The sequence below is a fragment of the Esox lucius genome, chromosome 2 (assembly GCF_011004845.1).
Source record: "Esox lucius isolate fEsoLuc1 chromosome 2, fEsoLuc1.pri, whole genome shotgun sequence".
Lineage (NCBI taxonomy): Eukaryota > Metazoa > Chordata > Actinopteri > Esociformes > Esocidae > Esox > Esox lucius.
This window is the reverse complement of record NC_047570.1, coordinates 21993739-22019290: the sequence shown is the minus strand read 5'-3', so window position 1 is coordinate 22019290 and position 25552 is coordinate 21993739. Positions and strand designations below refer to the sequence as shown.

General features: G+C 38.7%; 3 protein-coding genes across 4 annotated transcripts in view; 2 read left to right on the top strand and 1 right to left on the bottom strand.

Moving 5' to 3' along the window:
• Positions 1-5071, top strand: part of pde3b (phosphodiesterase 3B) — a 95680-nt gene extending 90609 nt beyond the window's left edge. For both annotated transcript variants that reach the window (XM_010890509.5, XM_010890508.5), the window contains exons 15-16: positions 1504-1750; positions 2028-5071. In XM_010890509.5, the coding sequence (XP_010888811.1) occupies positions 1504-1750; positions 2028-2236 (456 nt within the window). In that variant the 3' untranslated portion in view covers positions 2237-5071. The remainder of the gene's footprint in view (positions 1-1503; positions 1751-2027) is intronic.
• Positions 5072-7254: 2183 nt separating this feature from the next.
• On the bottom strand, positions 7255-11388 carry LOC105022275 (vitamin D 25-hydroxylase). Its single transcript, XM_020053026.1, has 5 exons — positions 11125-11388; positions 10414-10555; positions 9599-10231; positions 8969-9298; positions 7255-8297 (listed from the first exon to the last, which is right to left on the bottom strand). Exons 1-5 carry the CDS (start codon positions 11362-11364, stop codon positions 8116-8118), a joined length of 1527 nt encoding a protein of 508 aa, XP_019908585.1. The 5' UTR covers positions 11365-11388; the 3' UTR covers positions 7255-8115.
• Positions 11389-20380: 8992 nt separating this feature from the next.
• On the top strand, positions 20381-24998 carry calca (calcitonin/calcitonin-related polypeptide, alpha). The gene is made up of 4 exons (XM_010890525.3): positions 20381-20450; positions 21038-21128; positions 23854-23988; positions 24679-24998. The coding sequence occupies exons 2-4, from the start codon at positions 21043-21045 to the stop codon at positions 24878-24880; spliced, it is 423 nt and encodes a 140-aa protein (XP_010888827.2). The 5' UTR covers positions 20381-20450; positions 21038-21042; the 3' UTR covers positions 24881-24998.
• The last annotated feature ends 554 nt before the right edge of the window (positions 24999-25552 follow it).

Genomic DNA, 25552 nt, shown 5'->3' with positions numbered 1-25552 from the left:
GATTTTAAATTCAAAGGAAGTTCTTTTTTGATTGAGATCAAAGGCAGGGCTGACAGCCGGGCCATCACCATCCTTACATTCAGTACATTCACTCTAAAGTTAATCAGCTAGCTAGGCTCAAGCATGAGAGAAGGCTTGCTATTGGCTCTAAATTATTGATGTATACTTTGGTCCTCTAGAAGGCCTTGAGGCGTCATACAATTGTCCCACCTATGACAAGACAATTTATGATTGGCTGATTCTACTGTCATTCCAAAAAGCTGCTCTAATTGAAGTCAATGTCAATGATGTTGGCTGGTGCCTTCTAGGGATGTCACAAGACCACAAATGTAGTAGTCAATACCAATACCAGAAAAATTCCACAATTCTCGACTCCCACGGTAAAAAACTAAAACAAAACAATAAATCCCATGTACTTAAAAAAAGTACACCCACACACACCTCTACTCAGAGTGCAAGCAGTAGTTTGAATTTACTGACATGCTAACAGACCATTAGTCCGGAAACATTTATTTAAAACGCTAACGTTATATGTTGATGACAGATTACAGACTGAATGGTAAGGACGGTAGCATACTACTACGAGCTGTGGTTTAGCCCTTGCTAGTCTTGCGAGGCCACACCTCCAATCTCGTCTGGCCTCCTTGGCCTCCTAGCGACGTTAAACCATTGCAAACGTCGTATGGAACATAGTTGTATAATACTTAGGATACGTTGTTAATGTAACGTTAATTGAAACTCACTCACCTTGAATTCTTCAAATAAATATGCATGTCCGTCTTTGAGGTGCTTCTCTAAGTTGGATGTGTTTCCTTTAATCTTGAAGGTTTGAAGGCACCGTTTGCATGGTGGTTTTTGCAAATGTATTATTCCCTGATCATCCGCCTTGTGCGCAAAATTTGCGACTCTTACTGTTTTTCTTTTCGACGAGTCGAGGCGGAGCAGCAGCTGCATTTGCCGCTTTCTGACTCGTTTTGTATCCCCGGTTCCTGTGGTATTGTACAAAAACCAATACCATCATGTTTTCAGAATTTTGGCATCGACTTTGTACGGAAGTATTGGTTCTCGTGACATCCCAAACCTGAGGGCCTTGCCAATGAGCATGGAGCACAGCTAGATTATTTCTTCCAAGAGACAACCAAAGAAAAATTATGATTGGATATTTTTTTCTCTTGGAAATTATCCCTTCTTTTTCCAACACCAACTGAAGAAATTCAATAGGAAGATCACTACAATAAAAAAAAGATAAAATCAATGAAAACAAAATTGCTAATTATAGTATATTAAAACATATACAGATTTGTATGTATCCTTAGGCCCTCTCTGAGGGCGTAGAGGGCCCTGACGGTTCCCCACTGCGTATCACTTAGCTTACCAAGAACTGTGGTTTAATGTGCTTGTCTTTCACTGAATAATCTGAATTTAACCCCTGTCCATTTAGGAAGTGAATTTTAATTAGATTATTTGCAGAAGCAAAACTTTGTGTCCCTCTGTTTTCCCCAGGGAGATGAAGAGGCCACTTTGGGCTTACCCATCAGCCCCTTCATGGATCGCTCCTCTCCACAGCTGGCCAAGCTGCAGGAGTCCTTCATCACACACATCGTAGGACCGCTCTGCAACTCATACGACGCCGCTGGCCTGCTACCCGGCTACTGGATCGACCAGGAGCACTCTGACGATGAGGATGCCGAAGAGCAGGTGGAGGACACAGAGACTGATGAAGACGAGCTGGAGGAGGAGCTCGAACCAAGTAGGTTTTTAAAAAATATATATTTTTAAGACGAACAGTATTTCTTTGCCATTGTATGCTTTGTTTTGATAGAGACATTGGTAAAATGTAGAGCGCAGAGTTTAACTGAACAAGCAGGGGCCCGATTCTAACACATGCAGCAGCACTATATCTGCTCCAGAGGCAATGGACCATACTGCTGGACCACTCTAGGCCACCTAAGTGTGTTCTTTAATCTGTGCGTTTGCCACTAATACGCTTTGGGATGTTAAAGCCGGTTTTTGCGTGTCCCATGTAGAAAGGAGAAAGGGCAGGCGTCGGCTGTTCTGCAACATTATGCAGCACCTGACGGAGAACCACAAGGTCTGGAAGAAGACCATCGAAGAGGAGGAGATGAGCAAGGAGAAGCAGCAAGCTGACAGCCTGCCCCCAAACATGTCCCCCTCACCCTCCGAAGACCAGATTCAGGTCATCCAGGAGGAGGAGGAGGGAGAGGAGCGCCAGTAGCAGCGGGCGGGAGAAAAGGAAGCAATGGAACAGAGCCAGGATGCTTAGGAAGTGTAGAACAGTGAAGGAGAAAGTCCTTCAATCCTTCCCTTTTAAACACACAACACAAGTATACATGACATGCATAATATAGACCAGGGATCTCCGAAAATGTTCCTGGAGAGCTACCTTCTGTATGTTTACACTCCAACCCCACTTGGAACAAACCTGATTCAGCTTATCAACCAGATAAGTCATTAGAATCAGGTGCATTAGATTCGGGTTGAAGGGGAAAACCTGTAGGAAGCTAATGTTGGGAACAGGGTTGGATATCCTTGCTATAGACACATACCACACACACCTAAATATACACAGGATGACCCTGTTGGATCTCCGCGTTGATATTGTCACTGTGCTGATACAGACGCTAATGCAGTCATGTTGTTAAAAAAGGCCTTACTACTGTGAGCGGATCCTTGCTGCAATGGTGGGAGCCCCACTCCTATGCACTTTCACCCCATGGAGAGTAGACCAAGAACAAACACCAGAGCTGACGACACTGGTGTGGAGAAAAAGGAAGAACAGGTCTGGATGTGCCCTCCATGGTGACTGGCTGTAATGCTGCTTTGAATGCAGAGCGCTTAAGTTTCCCTTTGGTACTAAAACTAATCCTATTATTGAAAATTAAAACAAGAACTTGAAGTGATTGACACCCATTACCAAAGCAAACAGTTTGAACATGGAAAGACAAGACACTGAGACTGTTTCAGGCTCATTGTCCGGAATATTCTAGATTTATATATCAAATGTGCCTGTCTGAACCTTTACTGAGTCCCGTGGTCCAGATCCTGGGTGGATCTGTGCTATCCTCTACCTTTGCTGGCGACACAAAACACTGTATCACTTACTCAGTCACAGAGACATTGTGGAAATGCTGACTGAAAATGAACATTATACCTGCATCGTTTTTGATGCCTTTAAGTCGTTTGTACCACCTGCCTTTCATGTTTTAGTCTTTATTTGTGTTGGTTTCATTTTGTTTGTGTGAGTGTGCGTGTGTATTATTTCAGGAACGCTTGGTCGCTAATCATTGAAATGTTCTCGGACATGATATACAGTACCCTCTGTTGTTTAACATATTGCATTCAGAACGTTAGTTCTGTTCCAATGAAGGGATTTTTTTTCCTTTTTAATTTTATTATATCTATTTTTCACAGTTACTCAGGATTCTCGTGAAGTTGAATAATTATTTTTCAAGAATTAAATCATTGAGTTTAATACACTTTTCAATCAAAGATAATTGAATCTCTGTGATTGAAATAGTTTTTAATCTTTGTATGAACAACTTGAAAACAAGCATATTGAAGCAATTGAACTGCTCCTCCATGACAGAGATAAGTACAGAATGTCCTGTGTTTCTGTCACTCAAAAGCTGCTGCCGTGTGAGCAGTGTATTTGCTTTACCTTCTTAAGACCTCACTGTAGAATTGGGATCCTTGATTGTCAGTTGACTGCAAAAGACCTGTTTGCAGCAAAGCAACATTTTGTACATTGAAATCCCATAAATATTCATTTACCGGAATAGGTGAATGTGTTTTAAATGTATTGCTGTTGGCGTTGTTTTTACAAACTCAATCTAAGTTGATTTATTTTAGCCATTCAGCAGAAACAACAGATGTTCGCCAAACCCACAACGAGGCCAGTGCTTAGTGTTTCAGGGTTTCACCTTTACTTTGGTTTTGTTTGAATTTTTCCTTAAGCTCTATACCATAATGCAGGTTTATTACTAATAGTTCTATATTTTTGTCTGTAAGAACTCTAGGCATTCCACTAGAAAAAAGCAAGTTTAATGATGGAGAAGGCATATCTGCAAGCCAAGCTCCCTCACCACCTTATCAAGTAATTTTCTCTGGTGAATAAAGTTCTCAAATAGGCAGTGTAAATCAAAATAGTATATTTAAAGACAAAAAAATATATATAAATGTGCACATTTTACTACCAAACAAGTGTTTAGCCTCTGCACAAAGAGTATCTGCATATAAATATATTCTATTTTTTAATTAATCAACAGAATGCATCTGTTTTCTACACACAGCTGACATAGTGTATATTGTACATTGAGACCCTGTAATTATCATCCTATTTCCAGAGTTTCTATCTAATACTACAGGTGTGGAATTGTGGGGTTTGGTGTTTTTCGTTTGGGTTCAGCTTCTCCTTGATCGTTATCATAACCACTCATTCTTGTCTTGATTATAAATGAACTCTCTGTGGACTACTCAGTCCACCCATCCACCTAATCAGTGCCAAACTGTCCCTACACACAGCCCACTGCTCAGCCTCTGGGCCCACATAACCTAGGCTTGAACCCTGAGTTTGTTATGGTTGGCCGAAGAGGAGTGTTTGAACTCCTAGACCCCCATCAGGCTCAGCCTGTGCGGCCTAGCCCAGGTGCTGTGGAGAGGAGAGCTCACTCGGACCCCTAGTTGTTGCTCATCAATTCAGTCCTGCCAGATGAATGACAGTCAGTCTGATACTTAACATCTGTTATTTGTATTCTTAAATGAACTGTTGGCCAATTGTTAAGCCTCAACACCCCCCCCCCCCCACATATTATGTCTTATTATGTTGTAAATGTTGATTGTTTGTTGGCCTTTTACTGTGCAGTCTCACAAACCATAGTGCCCTCAAATGTCCTTGTCATAAATACATCTACAGTATGAATGGCTGTTACCTTTATGTAGCAATGAGATACTATGTGTATGTCTGTTGTAACCGTTCGAGTTTCAATTGTGGGGGAAACACATTTTTCTGTTGTTATTTATAGCTGTCATAAAACACCATCCCAAAAAATAACTTATTTCAAATGACTATCATTGATTCAGTGTGTGATCGCCAACCTGTATGTATGTGTGTGTGTGTGTGTGTGTGAGTGTGTGTGATCTATATGGGGGGGGGGCTTAATGTCTTCACAAAGATAGAAAAACCTTTTAAATATTTTTTGTGGCTGGTCGACACTAGGGAAAATTTGATTTCAAGCTGAGTGGTTAAGTTTTGGGAAAAACATACAATGATGCAATGTTAAAAATTGGGGTTACTTTTAGGTTTAGGCATACCTGATAGGATTACAGTTAGGTCATGGGGATATTTCTTTAGTCCGTGTGTTGTTAGACACCAGCAACCAACTCCAAATGCAAAACATAGAATCAAGGCCAAACATTGACAGATGGACAGACACTAATGATGCCAACATACACACGTACCTAATAAGAGAAAGCTATGAAGCCAACTGTCCAAATACTTTTGGTACCCCTGCTTATTAATGGTTCATCTAATATGGATGAAAAACCCCCTGGTGGGCCGTTAAATTATGTTCACAACTTATGCGTGAAAAGGACAAAGCTGATCGTTTACTTTAACCCCATTGTCATTTATAATTAAAATCCAAAATACTGGAGACTGGACCCAAAACAGAAAAACTTGCATGTGTACACGTGACAAAGATAGTGAAACCTGACAAATTGGTCCCAGAAAGGTTTTTTATTTCATCCCCACTAGACAAAATGTGATTTCTGTCATAGAAGTTTAGAGAAAAACATACTGTACAATGGGGTATTATTGGTTATATTTATGCTTAAGCCTGCAGGATGAGGTTAGGTTTAGGCATAAAATATCAATTATTGAGTTTAAAGTTAGGTTTATGGCTAAGGAACAGATTTCTTGTTCAATATTAGGTCTCAGGTACAGCACCAGGATAGAACGATGAGTACTGTACATGAAGGTTAAATAAGTGCTTTGTGGAGACTTTTGATATTATAACTAGAATTTGTTGACAGATTTTTAAAAGTGTTTGTTATTAATTTGAGGTGTTTTGTAAAACAGCCAACATGGGAAAGTTAATAATTGAATAATAAATTAAAACTTGCTTCAGCAATAATGTTCTGTGAAGAAAGGTGAGTTGGTTGTACTCCATTTTTTTGTATTTATTGTGGGAACTGATCAAGTCAACCCAGATAGACTAGAGATGTTTGCTGGCATTTATTGTCTGTTCCAAGATTCCCCCAGTTACAAGGTAAATTATGGCTGATTTACGATAGAATCATCAACCCTCTGTTGATAGTTACTTTTGATATTCATATTTTAATTTACCCTTTAGGTGTCTCTTGTAGCTCAGCTGTTGTCAGGGTTTAATTCCCATGGGGGGCCATTACCAGAAAATCAGAAACTGTACTAACCCGCTACTACAAATCACTTAAGATTGTCTGCTAAATACAAAAATATATACAAAAACATTATCCTGAAAAGGCACATAATTAGTGGTATGACCCACGCACTGTCTGAGTGTGCTCAGTTTGGAAGAGAAACCCTTGAATGTAACCTTACTATGACTTTGCACCCAGTAGCTAAATTTATACAAGCAAACACATTTTGATATTATTTACCCACTAATTAGTGTTTTGACCAATCAGATCAGCACTGTTGCCCATAAATGGGCAAAAGATAACAATTGGGCTGCCAGAGTAAATGCAGCCAAAGTGTTTACAGTAGGCCCTCCTGACCACAACCACCGTTTGAACACTGATGTTTGCTCAAATGACTGCAATGTCAGTTTCAACATTTCCAATGAACACAGACAAGGCACTCATCCAGACTACCTCAGCATAACTTTCTTAGAACTGTAGTTCGTAGTTAATAAAGGTATGCTAGCTGCCAAAATTAGCCAGAAGCATCCAGCAATACAAAAGATAACTCAGATATTTGTTCAGAACAGCATTGCATTGGAGTCTTTTTTCAGCCCTTTGAGTCTGTTGCGTAAAGTGTGGAGTTCATTTAAGGAAATGGGTGACACCCCAGGCTCAGTTCCATATTAAGATTATTTATGGCAGCTGAGTCTGTATATCTTTGGACGATGCAGTCTGGATACATTGACTATCCTTTACTGGGCTTCAAAAACTACATAGTAACATTTTGAGATGAACATTTTCAGCAATAGTAATGCTAAATGTTAAATAGACTTAAGTAAAATAGCAAGCAGAGGATACAAAATGTTAACTTTAATTTCTCCCAGGAAATATGAACTACAGACATTACAAAATAAAAAGATAGCTATAGCACCAACATGGAATTGTTCTTACAACAAAGTATGGTCATAATGGAAAGTCACAATAGACATAAAATAAAGTTAGTAATGTACTGACATTGCAGTAACTTTCTAAGAGAAGGCATTTCTAAGGACATATCCCCAGAGATGAATTCAGATGTTTATTCAGATGAGTTTCGCTGTTCGTTCAGACTTGCTGGATATATGGCGCTGATCCAGCTGAAACACCATGTCCAGAGCCTTCTAGGAAAGTCAGCTAGTCTACCAATTTTTCTGTTCAGCTGAAGTGAACACAGATTAGCTTAATGTTTCCTTTTCTCCCTCAGGCAAGCTGAGAAAGAAAAGACAGGGCCATGAACCATCATAGAGGTCCCTCCTGTAATACTCCATGGAAGATCACACCTACATTTCATTATATCAGATAAAAATGCACATTCAAGATTCATTCATAGTACAGTATATTTGTTCATAGTATATTGTGTAAGTATTCACACTTCTGATCATGTCAATTAAAGTTACTAAGAGGTTCAACCTGAACTTTCCCTATCTCACCAGTAAGTCTCTGGTGATTATGTGACTTTGCAAATATCACTGTGCAAACATGCTATTGCTCAGAAATAAGCATCAGCTGATATTTAGAATTCTATCAGTTCTGTGTAAAACACTGGAGTTCAGACCCTGGAGGTCAGTTTTAGTAACTGGCTGCGTCAGGGAGTTGATGAGGGAGTCTAAGCCCCACTCAGTCCCATGGCTTGTTCTGACTAGTCCACCCCCCTGGGCAGTGCATTCTGGGAATCTGTCACTGCTGTCTACGGACGGCACAGATGGAGTAAGGCAGCGGCTGCAGGGTCATGCCAAGTTTTGGGGAAAGGCTTGGCACTTTGCCATTGGGGAAATGCAGGTGGAAGCGCTGCATCAAAGTGGTGAAGAACAAGAACATCTCCATTCTGGCCAGCTGCTCTCCCAGACAGTGACGTCTTCCTGGGGAAAAACAACACAATATGTATTGAGCTCTGTGAAAATTGTCAACTTTTTTAACAACTATATCATTGTATCAATTGTCTTCAAAGCTACCACTGATTTTGTATAGTGAACATTCAACCCACCTACAGCGCATCTCTCTCTCTATATATATATATATATATATAGAGAGAGAGAGAGAGAGAGAGAGAGAGAGATTGGTGGGTTGAATGTGTGTGTGTGTATATATATATATATATATATGAGAGAAAGATTTACCCTGTCAGGAAATAGGTTAGTCCAATGATAAGATATGACTGGAAAGGGTTACGTTTGATTTGTTTACTTTGAAATTATTTAGCTCGAACTAACATGGGGGTGTTTTTATTTTCTAATAATATTTTCTTGTAATACTGGCAACATTATAGTTTTCATTAGCCACATGGACTGACTTGTTCATCAGTCTATTAATTAAGTGTTCAAATTGATTACTAAGCTATAAGGTTGTTATAATACAGGCTCTGGATAATTTTATTAGATAAGAATAATTGTATGTTCAATGATATTAAGTCATAGCTAACTAACATGACAGTTTATATTTTAGTATTCAATGCCCACCACTATTAGTTCTGTAATTAATCACCATTTGAATTAAGCAAGATGGGGCCTAAGTATAAAGAAGTGTGACTCACCCAGAGAGAAAGGTATGAATGCTTCTCGGCGGACAAAGTTGCCATTGCAGTCCAGGAAGCGCTGTGGTGAAAATGTTCCTGGATCACACCAGTACTTCTCATCAAAGTGTGCAGAGTACAGGTTGGTGATGACCATGGTGCCTTTGGGGATGGTGTAGCCGCTCACCAGTGCATCCTGGGAGGTGGCACGGAAGATGCCCAGGGGTACTATGTTACAGAAGCGCAGGACCTCATGTAGCACTGCTTCCACATAGGGCATCCTCTGTTTGTCCTCCATGGAGGGGGGCTTCCCATTGCCCAGTACGCTGTCGATCTCTTTATGCACTTTCTCTACAAAGAAGAAACACCAGCAGCACACTGTCAATATCTTATAATGACAGTGTTCTCTTTTGCTTTCTCAACTATTTTCTAGTATCAGGGCACCAGATAACCTAGCATTTGAGAAATAAACATAACCCTGCCTGAGATACCCAACCTTATACCAACACGTTGCAAGGAACGTTCCTTAATCAACTGCTAGTGATTGTTTACATAGCCATCTTAAAGTAGGCATGTTTGTCCTATGATATTGAAACCTAATGACGCCTGCATAGGGACTCGACTTGGTGTTATGAGGCCGGCTGCACTGACCTTGGATGTTAGGGTACAGAGCCATGTAGAGCATGGCCCAGCGTAGGGTGTTGGTGGTTGTCTCCGTGCCTGCAATGATGAGCTCTCCCACAGAGTAGATCAGGTTCTCCTTTGAAAACGTGGTGCCCAAGTCGCCAGTGTTCTGTTCCAACTCGTCCAGGTAGGCGTCAATGTAGTGGCGTGGGGTATGGCGCACTCTGCCCTGTGAGAAGCGCTCAGTGATCTGCAGCAGGAAGTCATAGACCTTGGCTGCGTTGCAGAACAGTTTCTGGTGCTTTCCGAAGGGGAGGTACTCGATGCACGGGAAGGCGTTGTAGAGGAAGGCCCAGCAGCTGGCGGCCAACTCCACGTTCTCACTGAAGATTTCGATCATGTGCTGGAATTCGAGATCATCATATGTGAAACGTTCACCGAAAATGATAAGGTTGGTGATGTTGGACACAGCATTGGTCACTAGGTGCTTTGGGTTAAAGGGTTTCCCTTTGTGCTCATCAATGGCATCCACGAAAAACATGCACTCTTCAGAGATCTTAAGCTCAAATAACTTATGACCACTGCCAAAGTAACGGAAGGAGTTGCTGGCCAGTTTGCGGTGTTCAATCCATCCTCTGCCATATTTGGCATTCAGAAGTCCTGAGAAAGATGGTGAGATTAGAACAGTCATAATGAGGCTTTTAGAAGAGGCTTATATTCTGAGATTGTCAGAATTTGATACTGACTATTCTTCTCAGGACAGGAGCAATTTTCATCTCAATACCATCAAGTATCCATAACAATATAATGTTCATAGTTCAAAATTTAACGGAATTTCTTACCTCCCATTTTGGTCATTTTCTTAAATAAAGGTAGAGATGGGCGGTCAGCAAAGACCTCACTCTGGTGGTACAGGCATTCTTTAATGGCATCATATCCATTAAGCACCACGGTGGAGTAGCCTCCCAAATCAAGACTGAAAATCTGAGAAAACAGAGTTCTATAAATAGGCAGTGAAATCCAAATAAATACGTTATTTATTTCCTCATATAGAAGTTCTGTTAGTGTTTCTTGGTGTTTCAAAACATGTTGGGAATATGGTTATAGTCCCACAGGTTATCATGTGTGACAAAACAAACTGCTATAGTCTAAAAAGAGAGACCAAGTCTAGCACTACTTAGAAGAGTTTGGCCATTCTAAACCCTTGCAGAAACTTACAGAGTTTCCTTTGTTCACTTTTCTGCAACACAGAAAGCTAAGGCTGCATGAACAAGAATGGAGGTCCACCCGAAATAACCTTTGACACAAATAATTCTGGTGATGTGTATGCCCAAGTGTGTGGTGCACTGAAAGGTGCATGTTTACACACTATTTTTCTTTTAAAATTTACTACACTTAATGCCAAACTCTGGATTTACAAATGAACACTCAATAATCCTCACGAGTTAAACCAGTTTAGCGGTGCACAATATCCTAAATTGGGGGCGGGCACAACAAAAAAAAAACATAGCCTAGGTTCAAGCCACTTTGACACGACAAGATAGGTGCTGTACCTGCCCATGGATTTCACTTTGTTTCTTCATAAAGACGTGCGGTTCAGTTGCAAGAGACAGAATGTTTCCTATGACAGGGATAGGTGATGGTCCTGGAGGGAATCCTTGAGGTCTCCTCTGCTTCAAAACCTGCCGTATTAGCAATAGAAAAAGAAGGGTAATAAGTAAACTACACAAACCCAAAAAAGCTTGTCCATGGGACAATGCTGAGACTATAGATGGTAACCTAATTGATACCATTGTTATTTCACTTCGCTGTCTGGACTAAACTTCTCCTCCGTGAAACTGATCTCTAGGCTATATCATCTTGCATGCTATATCCCCCGCCTCTAGAAGGCTAAGATTGGCTAGTAGTTCAGCTGGGTTGATTATCGATAAACTTTTATCAGACTTCGATTCAATTCTGGCAATGTGGATTTCTAAATAATGATTTCTGGTCATTTGATTACATAAGGCATAGCACCACACATATCGTCTTGGTAAATAAAGAGATCTCCTTTGTCTGATCCAATGTTAGGCGTTTGGCTTGTCTTATAAAATACATCTTAAATTCATACATCGAGATTAGCATGCAGTAAAATCAATTTAGATTATGTTGATTCAATAGCAATGCCAGTTTTAAAAAAGAACATCGGTATATTTCGTTCATTAAACAGCTGTTCTGATTCGCCGCACCGCCTAATGCTTTAGCTAAAATAGAAACACGGTGTATTTCAAAGTAATAGGCCTGTTATAGCAGATTTTACAATACCTGACAGAATTTGTCAATTTCCAAGACCTACATTCAAAAGTGTGAACTGCTGTTCTTGTTTCCAAATTACGCTTTGGTTTGGTCAACCACCACTTTCCTTCCCTTTGTCTGAAGTCAATTTAGGAAATGAAAAATAAATGCAATTCTTTATTGATCGAATGTTTTTACTAATGTTCAAAACCACTTGTTCATGCGATTTGATGATGAGCTAAGCTCTCCGTGCCTTATGTGCTGCGTGCCTTTCTTACATTTTTCCGACCCATCAGATTGCATGTCATATTCCAGTGTTATAGTCAACCATTTGAATTGATTTACACAATGCCAGCGCTGCATCTCTAATTACACTTGCATTCCGAGCGTTTTTCCTTGGTTAGGGCCTAAATTAGCGGGTTAGGTGTAGTTTCGTAAATACGTTCACACAAAAAGTTATAACCCAATGCAGTTTGCATTTTTGTTTTACAACTGCATTATTCAAATAAAGACATTGAAAGAAATTGTCGGATAAAACCTGTAATGTCAAAGTCAAACCCTTTTTAAAGGAACACATTGAGAACTCAGTCAACACAAGAGAGAAAATAATTAACTACAAACAATATGCTTCTTGCTGTGGTAGTGTTTCTGCATGATCACAGTTCGCTGTGGAGCCAGAATTACTACCAAAAACTTGAGACAGTTACTGTAGCTCGATGGCTTGATGAGTAATGTTGACTATAATATTTTACCCAGGCTAGGGAGACTGCACTGTATTGAATAATGTTAATTTACATCAGCCCACATAGACACAGTCTGCAGTTGAGACATAGCTGACTCAAAGGAAGCAAATGTAAATATTAAGGCCATCCCATACAGAAATGAAAAAAAAAATACATTTAAAATGTTTTTGGGATACATTTAAGATGTAAATACATTTATACATGTATAAAGGTATTGGGAAAACATACATTCTGTTTGGAAGTACACTGCTCAAAAAAATGAAGTGAACATGTAATCATGACTGAATAACACCAAGTCAAACCTCAGGGATATCAATCTGACTAGTTAGGAAGCATAAGCGTTTGTGAATCAATGTCCCCTGTTTTGGTGCAAATGAAAATGACTAGTTTCGTGTTTTGCTAGTGTACTGGTAGCATGAGGCAGTTCCTGCAGCCCATTCAGGTTGCACAGGTAGTCCAGCTCCTCCAGGATGGCACACCCATACATGCCATCAAAATAATGTTTGCTGTGTCTCCCAGTACAGTTTCAAGAGCATGGAAGAGATACCAGGAGACGGGCCATTACACAAGGAGAGCTGGACAGGGCCGTAGAAGGGCATCAACCCAGAATCAGGACTGGTATCTGCCCCTTTGTGTGAGGAGGAACAGTGCCAGAGTCCTACAAAATGAAAGGCTACTGGTGTGCATGTTTCTGACCAAACTGTCAGAAACAGACACCATGAGGGTGACATGAGGGACTGATGTCTTCTAGTGGGACATGTGCTCAAAGCCCAGCACTGTGCAGCTCGATTGGCATTCGCCAGAGAACAGCAAAATTGGCAAGTCCACCATTGGTGCCCCGAAATTCACACAATTGGAACAGCCTGTGATTTCAATAGTTTACTTAGATTTTCAGTGTGAGTTTGAATCCAGCCCAAAATCGGTTGGTGATTTTGATTTCCATTGACTGTTATGTAATTTTGTTACATAACCATGAATTTTAAATCAAACAATTCAAGATGCAATTGAAGTGCAGACTTTCAGCTTTAATTCAAGGGGTTGAAGAAAAATATATGAAACGTTTTGGAATTGCAACCATTTTCATACACAGTTCTCAAATTTCTGGACTCAAATGTAATTGGACAAATTAACAGAATCATAAATAAAATTTTCATTTTTTATATTTTTTCAAGAAACCTTTGCAGGCAAAGACTCCTTGAAGTCTGGAACGCATGGACGTCATCAAACATTTTTGTGATGCTTTACCAGGCCCTTACTGCAGCTGTCTTCAGTTGTTCTTTGTTTGTGGGTCTTTCTGCCTTAAGTTTTGTCTTCAGCAAATGAAATGCATGCTCAATCGGGTTGAGATCAGGTGATTGACTTGGCCATTACATAATATTCCACTTCATTGCCTTAAAAAACTCCTGGATTACTTTCGCAGTATGTTTTGCGTCAATGTCCATCTGTAAAGTTAAGCACCGTCCAAACTTTGCTGAATTTGGCTGAATCTGAGCAGACAATATATCCATATACACTTCAGAATTCATCCGGCTACTTCTGTCTTCTGTCAAATCATCAATAAACACTAATTACCCAGTGCCATTGGAAGCCATGCATGCCCATGCCATCACACTGCCTCCACAGTGTTTTACAGATGATGTGGTATGATTTGGATCGTGAGCCATTCCAAGCCTTCTCCATACTTTTCTTAGTCATTCTGGTACAGGTTGATCTTAGTTTCATCTGTCCAAATAATGCTGTTCCAGAACTGGGCTGGCTTTTTTAGATGTTTTTTAGCAAAGTCTAATCTGGCCTTTCTATTCTTGAGGCTTATGAATGGTTTGCACCTCTGTATTTGCTCTCATGGAGTCTTCTGTTTATGTTAGAATTGGATTATGATATGCCTACCTCCTGAAGAGTTTTCTTCACTTGGCTGGATGTTGTAAAGTATTTTTTCTTTACCATGGACAGGATCCTACAATCATCCATCACTCTTGTCTTCCAAGGACCTCCAGGCCTCTTTGTGTTGCAGAGCTCAACAGTGCATTCTTTTTTTTTCATAATGTACTGTACCAAACTTTTGATTTGGACACTCCTAATGTTCCTGCTAATGGATGGCCAGTTTAACTTGCATTGAGAGCTCCTTTGACCGCATGTTGTGGGTTAAGAGCAACAGCTTCAAAATGTGAATGCCACACCTGGAATCAACTCCAGACCTTTTACCTGCTTAATTGATTAAGAAATAACGAAGAAATAGCCCACACCTGTCCATGAAACAACTTTTGAGTCAATTGTCCCATTACCTTAGGTCCCTTGAAAAAGAGGGGGCTACATATTAAAGAGCTGTAATTCCTACTCTCCCTCCAATTTGGATGTGAAAACTCTCAAATGAAAGCCGAGACACCACGTTTAGCATATAATCATTATTTAACTGTAACAAAATATATATATTTTGGTAAACAGCCAAAATAACAACACTTGTGTCAGTGTCCTATTATTTCCAGACCAGACTGGTATTTCAATCTTTGAGAATTGTGTGATTTAAGTGTTCCTCTAATTATTTTGAGCAGTGTATCTTATTTGGCCAATTTTTCAGACTGGAAAAAAAGAGGGTTGAAATGTCATCACAGCGAAAGGTAAAGCCTTATGTGGTTAGCTATTTATATAAAAAATTGTAATCCCTGGAGGGTCAAAACTATGACACAGGCACCTGGAAAGGGGTTGGACCAGATGTGCTCATGCATGACACTATCCTCAATGACAAAAGAAATGCAGTCCTCAAAGGTAAAATCAGAGCAAGATTTTACTGGCCAGACTGGCATAGACATAAAGCAGTGGTGTAAGGACTGTGTGGCATGTAAAAAAAAAAGATCCTTAAGTATTAGATCTCACTCCTACTTAGTTGTAGTAGTTCTTAAAATAATAACAGAAGTGTGTTTTAGTGACTCATCACCATGAGCATGGATTTCATTCAGATCAGTTTGAAACTCCAAAATCTTCTTCAAATGAAAAATAAATCTGAATTTGGTTACTTTACAGTATGTTTGATGTCAGAAACACAAGATATTAAGGTCAAATATATTTTTTTATAAATTCCATTAAAAAGTTCCAGTGTCCAGCCCATGAAAGGTTCTGTTACAGGCCATCTTTTCAAGGGATAGGTGTAGACTTAATGGGTCATTCTACAGAGACTGGATGAGGTAACAAGATAATTATAATAGTCTAGGATTCTTGGTTTACAGAGGCATTTTTATACCCAATCAAAAATTATTAATAGTATCCAACAAGTTAGTAGAAAAATATATGTTGCAAAACAGGCCCAACCTCCAACTAGATGGTTTTGTGAAATCCCCGAAAATAATACTGGTCAGCATACTGTAATATTTGTTGATGATAATTCTTAAAAAATATAAAATAAATAAGGATGAGATTTCCCCATAATGTGATGATGGCATACAGGGGTACAGTTCAAGTTTTCACTGGGTTCACAAAAGAGTAGATGCTTTGCGATACTGAAATTACTTAACCTGTTGTGGTTGGATATGGTTACAGTGAGCCGAGGAGGGACAGACCATAAACCAGCGACAGGGTGTTGAGCGCCCAAGGTTCATCAATGCGCGAGAGCAACAAAGGCCAACCCATCTGGTCCAAACCAACAGAAGGTCTAAGTCATTGCACATTTGAATGATGGTTACGGGAGGAATGTGTCACAACACACAGTGTAATGCACCCTGCTGTCTATGGGGCTGTGAAGCCACAGACTGGTCAATGTGCCCATAATGACCCCTGTCCACTGTGCCTTCTAATGGGCACGCAAGCATTGGAACTGGACCTTGGAGCAGTGTAAGAAGGTCGCCTGGTCCAATGAGTAAAAAATGTTAACATCACATGGACGGCCGCGTATGTGTGCACCTTTTTCTTGGGGAGGTGACGGCACCAGGAGTGTGATTCTCTGGACAACGTTCTGCTGGGAAAACCTGGGTCCGGGCATTCATGTGGACGTCAATTTGACACGTGCCATCTACCTAAACATCATTGCATACCAGGTACACCCCTTCATGGCAATGGTATTCCCTGTTGGCCTCTTTCATCTGGATCAGGTGCCCTACCACACTGCACACATTGTTCAGGAATGGTTTGAGGAACATGATGAAGAGTTCAAGGTGTTGCCCTTGCCACCAAATTCCCCAGATCTCAATTTAGTTGAGCATCTGTGGGATGTGCTGAACCAACATGTCTGATCCACCTCACAACTTACAGGACTTGAAAGATCTACTACTTATGTCAGTTGGTGCCAGGTATCACCGGTATCATAATGTTTTGGCTCATCAGAGCACAAATAAATATCTAGGATTAATTAAAATGTTACTTTTACATCTAAGCCATTTATCTAGTGCAACATAGTAGTGAAAAATATATATTTATAGATAGCAAGATGTGCAAGACGGGCAAACCACTCATAATTCCCTTAAGAAACAGACACAGCTTTATGAATTACAAACAGTAAGAAACAGTTTAGGAACATCAACAGTCCCATTGAGACAGAAAGTCCCCAATTAACACAGAATGACTACTGCTCCAATATTGTTGGTGACACATTACAGTTACTCTCAGGTAGCTTGGTAACTCATTCCATGGAATTGAGTACTGGAATTAGTTAAGGCTAAATAATCTAAGTTAGCATAGCTCCCTCTGGTGGAGTAGTTGTGGGTATCATTTACAGTATATGGCAACAATTATTACACTGATATTTTCAGACAGTGCCATGGACAATCTTCTTGATAAATGGTATGACCACTTTTTCCTACTTCATCCATATCCATTAACCTAATTTAGAGTGTTTTCTGTTAGTACTGTGAGGGACTTTCAGATTCAGATTGTCAGTGACAGCAACATCATGTTATCCAATATTAGCATAAAAACATTTAGCTAATTACAACAAAAGCATTCAGGTTCAGTCATCGTCGGTTGCATGGGCAACAAGTACACTACCAATCTCTTGACATTCTGAGAAAAGATTGGGGATTAATTTGTTCACTCTCGCCCCCACATGAGCTGCTCAGGTTGTTTCGGGTAACATTAGCTGCCCTCTGTGACTTTTGTTCTCAATCAATTAATTTGTTCCAGTTCAAAAATGTAAGACTCTACCTCCCCAAAAACGTATTTTCATTGAATAATTTGAAATCTATCATAAAATCTATGATGGATGATGATTTAGGGGGCTGTAAATGTTTTAACTTTATGCCTTCCTCTGACAATTTATGTATAATAAGGAATTACATTATGGTAGGCTAATCTGTGTTTTTGTTATGATTGTATGTAAATTCTGTGTGCTGCTATTTTTGAAGGTTTGAAGGATTTCAATTCATTTTGACAATGCTAATTGAGCTCACTGGGGCATAAATAAATATTTTTTATAATTTTTTAGATTATAACACCACAGGCCTTTTGACACCTAAGATAAGGGGAGTTTCACCAAAATGATTCCAACTACACACTGTAACCCTAAACTGATTTAATTACTTTTAATATAGCAAAGCTATATTGACAGGGAACTACTACCATAGGTTAACAAGCTAGCACATGCCATGGAGAAAAGTTAGAAGTCACAGTGGCAGCAATATACAGGGTACAGATACAATATGGTCAGATCTTATGACATATAGAGGAACACTCAGATTAGCAACACACAGAACAAAGAATTATAGAGGAAAGAACAGCATACTGTTTGTGTAGGGTGCAGATGGATCTGCAGGTGACCGCTCCTGTTGATGAGCTGGAAACTGAGAACAGGGTTGCTAGCAAGTGTGACCTCACAGCACCAGCTCTTGATTTAAAAAGCAGGGAGGTCTTCACAACTCCAGTATCGTCTGGTGGAATTTTTAGTCACAATATTAATTCCATGTAATAGAAAATTCTTGCAAATTCCTACTTTTTTGTGGCACAGTGCAATTAATATTGGTATTCAAACACATAAGACTCTTTCGCGTTTTGGATTTGATTTAAAACCCAATATCAATGTGCTTTATTGATTTGTCAGGCGTGATGAATGTGTGTTTCTGTCGTCTCCAATATACCTTCAAATAGATACAACATATTTCATATACAGAACAGTATGACATATCAATGTTCAGAATGGACAATGATTATCTGTCTGCTGATATAACTTACACCAGGTTGATGCGCCGTGAAATTCTCGCCCCTGAGTAGATTGGAAAGGTTACTGTATTGACTTTAAAGTTTTGAGACGAGGGACAGAAAGTTAAGGTACAAACTGAGATCATCCACAGACGTATGACTGTGCTGCATCTGTACATACAGTCAGGCCTTTATCCGGAAGAAGCATCTCATTACAGTCAGGCAAGCCTGCACGCCTACACAACCACAGTTTTCCCACAGCTCCAGGAGCACCAAGGGGGGTGGATCCTGGCTCTGTCCAATTTCTCTGATTTAGTGGTTCCCTCATAAGCCCTGCACTCTGTTCAATAGCACTAAAAGCCTCATCCACACTAATGGGGCTCCTCCATGACGCAAAAAGAAGACTCCTGGGCAGGATGCTTTACGATACCTTACCCAATAATGTAAAGTAAGGAGAATAAAATGATGCCCAGAGACCAACAGCTCTGTAATTGGGTCTGACAAACCGGGCCGACTATTATCAGCTGCAGCATTGATTTACTGAAAACGGCAGTTCACTTAGGAATCAGTAGCGGGGATGGGGATTGAATAAGGAATAGTCAGGGAGGGGGATGGGGATTGAATGAGGAATAGTCAGGGAGGGGGATGAGGATTGAATAAGGAATAGTCAGGGAGGGGGATGGGGATTGAATGAGGAATAGTCAGGGAGGGGGATGGGGATTGAATAAGGAATAGATGGGGAGGGAGATGGAGACTGAATAAGGAATAGATGGGGAGGGAGATGGAGACTGAATAAGGAATAGATGGGGAGGGGGATGGAGATTGAATAAGGAATAGATGGGGAGGGGGATGGAGATTGAATAAGGAATAGATGGGGAGGGGGATGGAGATTGATTAAGGAATAGATGGGGAGGGGGATGGAGATTGAATAAGGAATTGTCAGGGAGGGGGATGGAGATTGAATAAGGAATAGATGGGGAGGGGGATAGGGATTGATTAAGGATTATGAAGTATTAACTGTATCATTGTTATAAAAAATATCACAAAACTAATTGTAGAGGCATGTAATCAAAACCAAGGTTTGGACACACCCATTCTCAGTACTATAAATACTTTCTAAATTTGTACGTCAGTCATGTTTGTTATTCTTAATAAGCCTAAGGATGCTGCACTTTCCATGATTACGTGTTACATATTGTTGCATGGCTATTATTGTTGCCTGTGATCTTTAGTACAGTAAACATTTAATTTTATCTGTAGCCAGATTGCAATATATCTATTTGTACAGTAGATGGCTCTGCCAGCCTGTTTGATGATGATGCCTTATTTAAGGTATTTATCAAACACATGAAGCAATGGACAGTTTTAAGCAATTTCTGGAAGATAACAGTGTCTCTGTATTTCATTAGTCCCTGTTTAATAAATTACCTCAATGAAAATGTATTATCAATTTCTGCAAGTGACTGGCAAGTTTTTGTGAATGGAACACTTTGTGACAGAGGAATGACGTCATTTGTGTAACATGTCCTTAACCGGCAGGTTCCTTATTGGCTACCTGGTGGGCCTGAACATTCTGATTCGCTAAAAGAAGAAAATTAGAAACCTACTCAGTCAATACAGAAGCCCAAGTGGTAGATATATAAGCCAGGACATTGAAGCAGAGTGCAACCTATTCGCAAGTTGGTCCAAATCTTAAACTACTATATTTATTACATCTTCTACATCCACAAGAAGAACAGACTGCAGTAAGTATAGAATTTCAACCATTTTCTTTGCACATAATTCATTGGGTTGATATGGATGGGATGCTATTTCCTCTGCTATCAGCAATTCTGCTTCCTGCATGCAGAGAATAGTCGAGGGATAACAGAGGGGACAGAATGGGATTGTAAACTTTGCTTTTGTTTACTTTGTATAGAAAGAGTTTAGATGGCTCTGTAAGGGTAGATAGGTTGATTGTAAGTGGGTGGCTGAGATCAGACTATATCTCATTCAACTAATGCATTGGCTCCTGTGAAAGCCGCTGGCTGGTGCTCCAGCTTCTAATCTAGATAAAATCACTAAAGTGTTCATTCTCAGTGTTTGCTGCAGCTTCTTCAAGCCCACCCTGATCAGCTCTTCTCTTCAGTTTGTTAACCGATAGCTGGGGAATATAGTGATTTTGTGTTTTCAACACAGAAGGGAAATTATGTTTTAGGACAGACAGTGTAAATTGCGTAGCTTCCCATTAGAATAGTTTTCTGGGGGGTGACATTTATTTGTTTTCTGCTATCAGAGAAATTAGAAAAGCTTATTAAGTCAAGTTTATTTGGTTGTTATTTGTTAACCACAGGGACCATGGTCATGCTGAAGCTCTCTTCCCTACTTGTTGCCTATGTCCTGGTCAGTTGTCAGATGTACAGCTCACATGCAGCACCTGCCAGGTGAGAATCAACACATAGTTTATAAAGAGAGCTTTCCGGTTTGTCACAGGAATGCATTTTTTTTTTGACGATAGCAATCTCAAAAAGGAAAGAGCCTAGATTATTTGGGACACTTCTAACATTTATTAATAATTGCTCTAATTTCATTGACTGTTTTCCAAAAAGTGTTGGCAGCCACATCTATCTTAAGCATGCCAATTTTAATTATGTAGTTTTCAGACATATTTTAGGTAACCTCTTCACAGCAATGCCTGAGGACAAATATACTTTTCACACTCTGCATAATTATAATAATAATACACTAGTGTAATTACAGTTGCATTAATTAAAAGTGTACTATCATCTCATTTAAACACATCCATGTAATCAACTGTAGTTGTAATTTTGCATATTCATTCAAGTTGTACTTTTGCACTTCCTTATGTAATAAAAGTGCCTGTGAGTGAAGATGAACATGATTTGTATAGTTTCAGTGCCAATAATAAGTGCTTTCTGGCATAGACATCTCAAATCAGAGTTTTTGTATTTTTTATTATGACCAATTAGACCAGCTCTGAAAAAATATATAATTCCAATAAGTGAGGTTCAGAAGAGGGCGAGCATTGTTGATGATTGCCCGATCTTAGAATGCCTGGATATGTATTTAATTTTTCAGGTAACCACATAATGAGGTTACAGTAATATTTTGTGGCATGTAGCCATTGGTTGATGTATGCGACGTCTGAGCAGATGATCTTAATCAAAAAGAAAGTTGACAATGTATGGATTTACATAGGCAGTCCAACTTAGAATATTGTTCTTACCAATCACATCAGATCTATTCATATCAGATCCTTATCAGAGTTAGTCAAACTAACTCCTTATCAGAGTTAGTTTGATTGATAAAACTAGTGAAAGAATATAAGAAATTAGCAGCCTGTTCAAACAATTGTTCACATTAAGAAACATGCACTGCTTAGAAACATTCTTCTTGATGGAATAATATTTTATATCTCAAGAAATATATTGAAATATACTTTCAAAAATATATAAATTAAAAATCCACATAATATAATACTTGCAAAAGCATTAAACCCTGACCAATTCTCTGAATTACAAATGGTACATGTAGATACAAATTTCTTGTTTTGTAGATCCATTTTGATCTATATTTTTGATCTATATATTTTTTTTGAAAATAAATGTTTACAAAACAATTCTGAAATATGTTGCTTGCATAAGCATTCAACCTGCACATATTAAGCCACCTTTAGCTGCAATAACATCTTTGAGTCTTTTGGGGTGAGTTTGTATCGGTTTTGCACAGACAGAGATTTTGGCCCATTCTTTTTGGCATATTTGCCTCAATATGTGCAGGTTGTTCGATCAACACTTGTGGAACTCAAATGGTTTTCAAGGGGATTGAGATCAGGACATGGCCACTGTAGGACATTCACCTTTTTGTTCTTGAGCTACTAGATGTAGCTTTGGCCATGTGCTTGGGATCATTGTCATGCTGAAAGGTAGAGTTCCTTGCAAGCTGAAAGGTGAATTTCCTTTATGATTTGTAGCCTGACCTTCAACAGTGGTGTTTTTATCCAGACAATGTCAGTGGCAACATTAATGATTCACAAGTGGAGACGATTGGTAAGTTAAATGTGTCCTTGTCAGGGCAATCAACATATTTCAGGAAAAAAAAAAATCCAACAAATATTTCCAACCATAAAACCAATATCATCTCACAGAATTTATTTTTTGTTTAAAAATTCTAACAAAAAAACTGAACAACCTTTAAATGAACAATTGGTAATTCAGTAATATGGAGAAACTGATCAAGGTTTTCAATAACTTTGTAATGCACTGTATAAGCATATAATATTTTATATAATTACCCAAAATACTTTTTTTCAAAGTCCCACTTAATCACTGTTTTCAGAAACAGTACTTGCTCCAGCCATAGCTGTTTTGTAAAAAATCTTGAATGTGGTGAATGAACAGACATGTATTTGGAAAATAACTATATACACATTGTAAATACATTATTTCTATATAAAATACTGGACTTTTAATTCAAATGCCTTTTAATTCATCAATATAGGATACTATGCAAGTAATACAATGGTGTTGATCGGTCAATTATAATGAAAAAACACTGAATTGTAATTGTATTAAACTTCCAAATTATGAAGAAAGAAATATAGAACATTTACTTAGTGTATTCAGAATATTAGTATCAGAATATTAGTATAAAAAAATATAATGTTGATTAATTTAAATGTATTTAATAAATAAATCCCAATAAAATAACATTTTCCAATTTTGATAATTGAAAGTAATTTTATTCCGGACATACCACTACATACATGCATACATTAATTCATTGTTTTATTACGCTTGGTTTACACTTGGATGTGATCCAATTGGATTACATCAATGCAATCTAATTAATCTGTTGTCTCATAAAGCCATCCTATGCTGTCCAACTTAATCACATCCATATATTTGAAAGCCAACCTTCCAAAACAGTAATATGATATTTTTTCTATTCCATGTATAATGTTTACAAATTGCTACTGTTCCATTTCCATTTGGTCACCATTATTACTAATATGTTGATATTGTCATAAAGGTCTTAACCTGACAACTTTTAAATGCAAATTTTGAGTTACCTGGTAAACCCAAAATGTTCAACCCAGTGTCCATGTAGCAGCCATTGCATCAATCTAAATATCTAATGTGTTTTCAGAACTGGTTTAGAGTCCATGACAGACGGAGTCACGCTAAATGACTACGAAGCCCGAAGGCTACTCAATGCAATTGTCAAGGAGTTTGTGCAGGTGACTTCAGAGGAACTACAGCAACAAACAAATGAAGTAAATAGGTAGGCACAGTGCCTTTCATGTCTACTAACAGTTTTCGAACTGTTAGTTTTTTCTCTGTGTGTACTTGGTGTAGATATTATGTAATAAATAATGTAATTTCAACTATTTTAATTTAACACCAAATGTCTTATATTGTATGAAAGCAGTCACTTGCTGTCTGATTAAGCAGGGGTATTTATTTAAGGACACAGAGGTATGGAGTTCCCCCTACCATAAAAAGGAATATCTACAGTTAAAAAAATTGTCCCTGTCATAATCTAACCATTATGCATGGTTTGAATGACCTGTATTAATGATTTAAGCTATATTTAGGAGCAAGCCTGCTGCGGAATGCAATGTTGAATACCGCGAAAAAATTTAAGAAAGCATGTGAAGTTCTGTATAGTGCAAGAGGAATGGGATGCATGACAACAGTAGCACTATTTGTTTTATAATTTAATACTATGAATACGAATGTTGCATGAGCCTAAATACAGTAACTAAGTTGTTTAAATTGCCTGAGTTGGACTTGATAGCTTGGCTTTACAAATTTGTATATTATCTTTACATAACTATAAGTCATAGCGGACTTTAAAATGCATGAGGTTGGAATACAGTATAACTAGCATGTTTGTTAATAGAATGATGCATCTGCATGCTGTAGTTATTATGAGCCTGTTTCTGCATGTTTGTCTCTTTTTCTCTAACAGCCTGGACACACCCATGGATAGACCCATGTCCAAGCGTTGCTCCAACCTCAGTACCTGTGTGCTGGGCAAACTGTCCCAGGAGTTGCACAAATTGCAGACATACCCCCGTACCAATACGGGAAGTGGCACACCCGGCAAGAAACGCAGCCTGTCTAATAGCAACCGCTACTCATACTATGAAGACTCATACGATGAAATCTGAGGGACATTACCCCATTGTTACACTGTTCCCTCTGTTCTGTTCCATCCTAGCTTGATGGCTGCTGATGCATGTTGATCATGCTTGCTTGGTTGGCTGCAGAGTAACCTTGATGTCCTACTATGTCCATGCTCTTTCTTTTGTTAAAATTTGTTGATAGAAAATAAGATATATATATATATATATATATACTGTACATATCAACAAGGTCCAATAATTTCAGTTTAGTTTCAAAATGATTTAGTTAAATATGCATCTTAAGGGGGTATAATAGTGTATCTGTCATTATAAAGATCATTCACAATATATGGAAATAGTTAATCAAATCAGAAATCTGCATGAATGCTATCATCCGTGACTTCTTGTTTAATAAACTTATTTTTATACCAAAACATATATACTTACATTTCTGTTGCAGTATACATTATTTTTAAGAATTTATATATATAAATGTAATAAACATAATTTGAGAGAAATACAATTTGAGGTAAGTTGAAAAACTATTTTGAGCTGAATCTCTTATAATGTAACCAGTTCATTTTCCTTTGATGATGTATTTTAATACATTTTCTTCAGACTTTTTTTACATCTCTCTTTTCCTTTACTTGCTAAAAGCAGCATTACAACACAGAAGCGTGCATGTAACACGGCCACATGTGTAACCCACCGCCTGGC

Coding starts and splice junctions, on each gene's coding strand:
- LOC105022275 (XM_020053026.1), bottom strand. CDS start 11,364: ATGGTATCAATTAGGTTACCATCTATAGTCTCAGCATTGTCCCATGGA. Junction 10,556..11,124: donor AAAGTGAAATCCATGGGCAG/GTACAGCACCTA, acceptor CTGTTTTCTCAG/ATTTTCAGTCTTGATTTGGG. Junction 8,298..8,968: donor ATTCATACCTTTCTCTCTGG/GTGAGTCACACT, acceptor GTTTTTCCCCAG/GAAGACGTCACTGTCTGGGA.
- calca (XM_010890525.3), top strand. CDS start 21,043: ATGGTCATGCTGAAGCTCTCTTCCCTACTTGTTGCCTATGTCCTGGTC. Junction 21,129..23,853: donor TCACATGCAGCACCTGCCAG/GTGAGAATCAAC, acceptor ATGTGTTTTCAG/AACTGGTTTAGAGTCCATGA. Junction 23,989..24,678: donor CAAACAAATGAAGTAAATAG/GTAGGCACAGTG, acceptor TTTCTCTAACAG/CCTGGACACACCCATGGATA.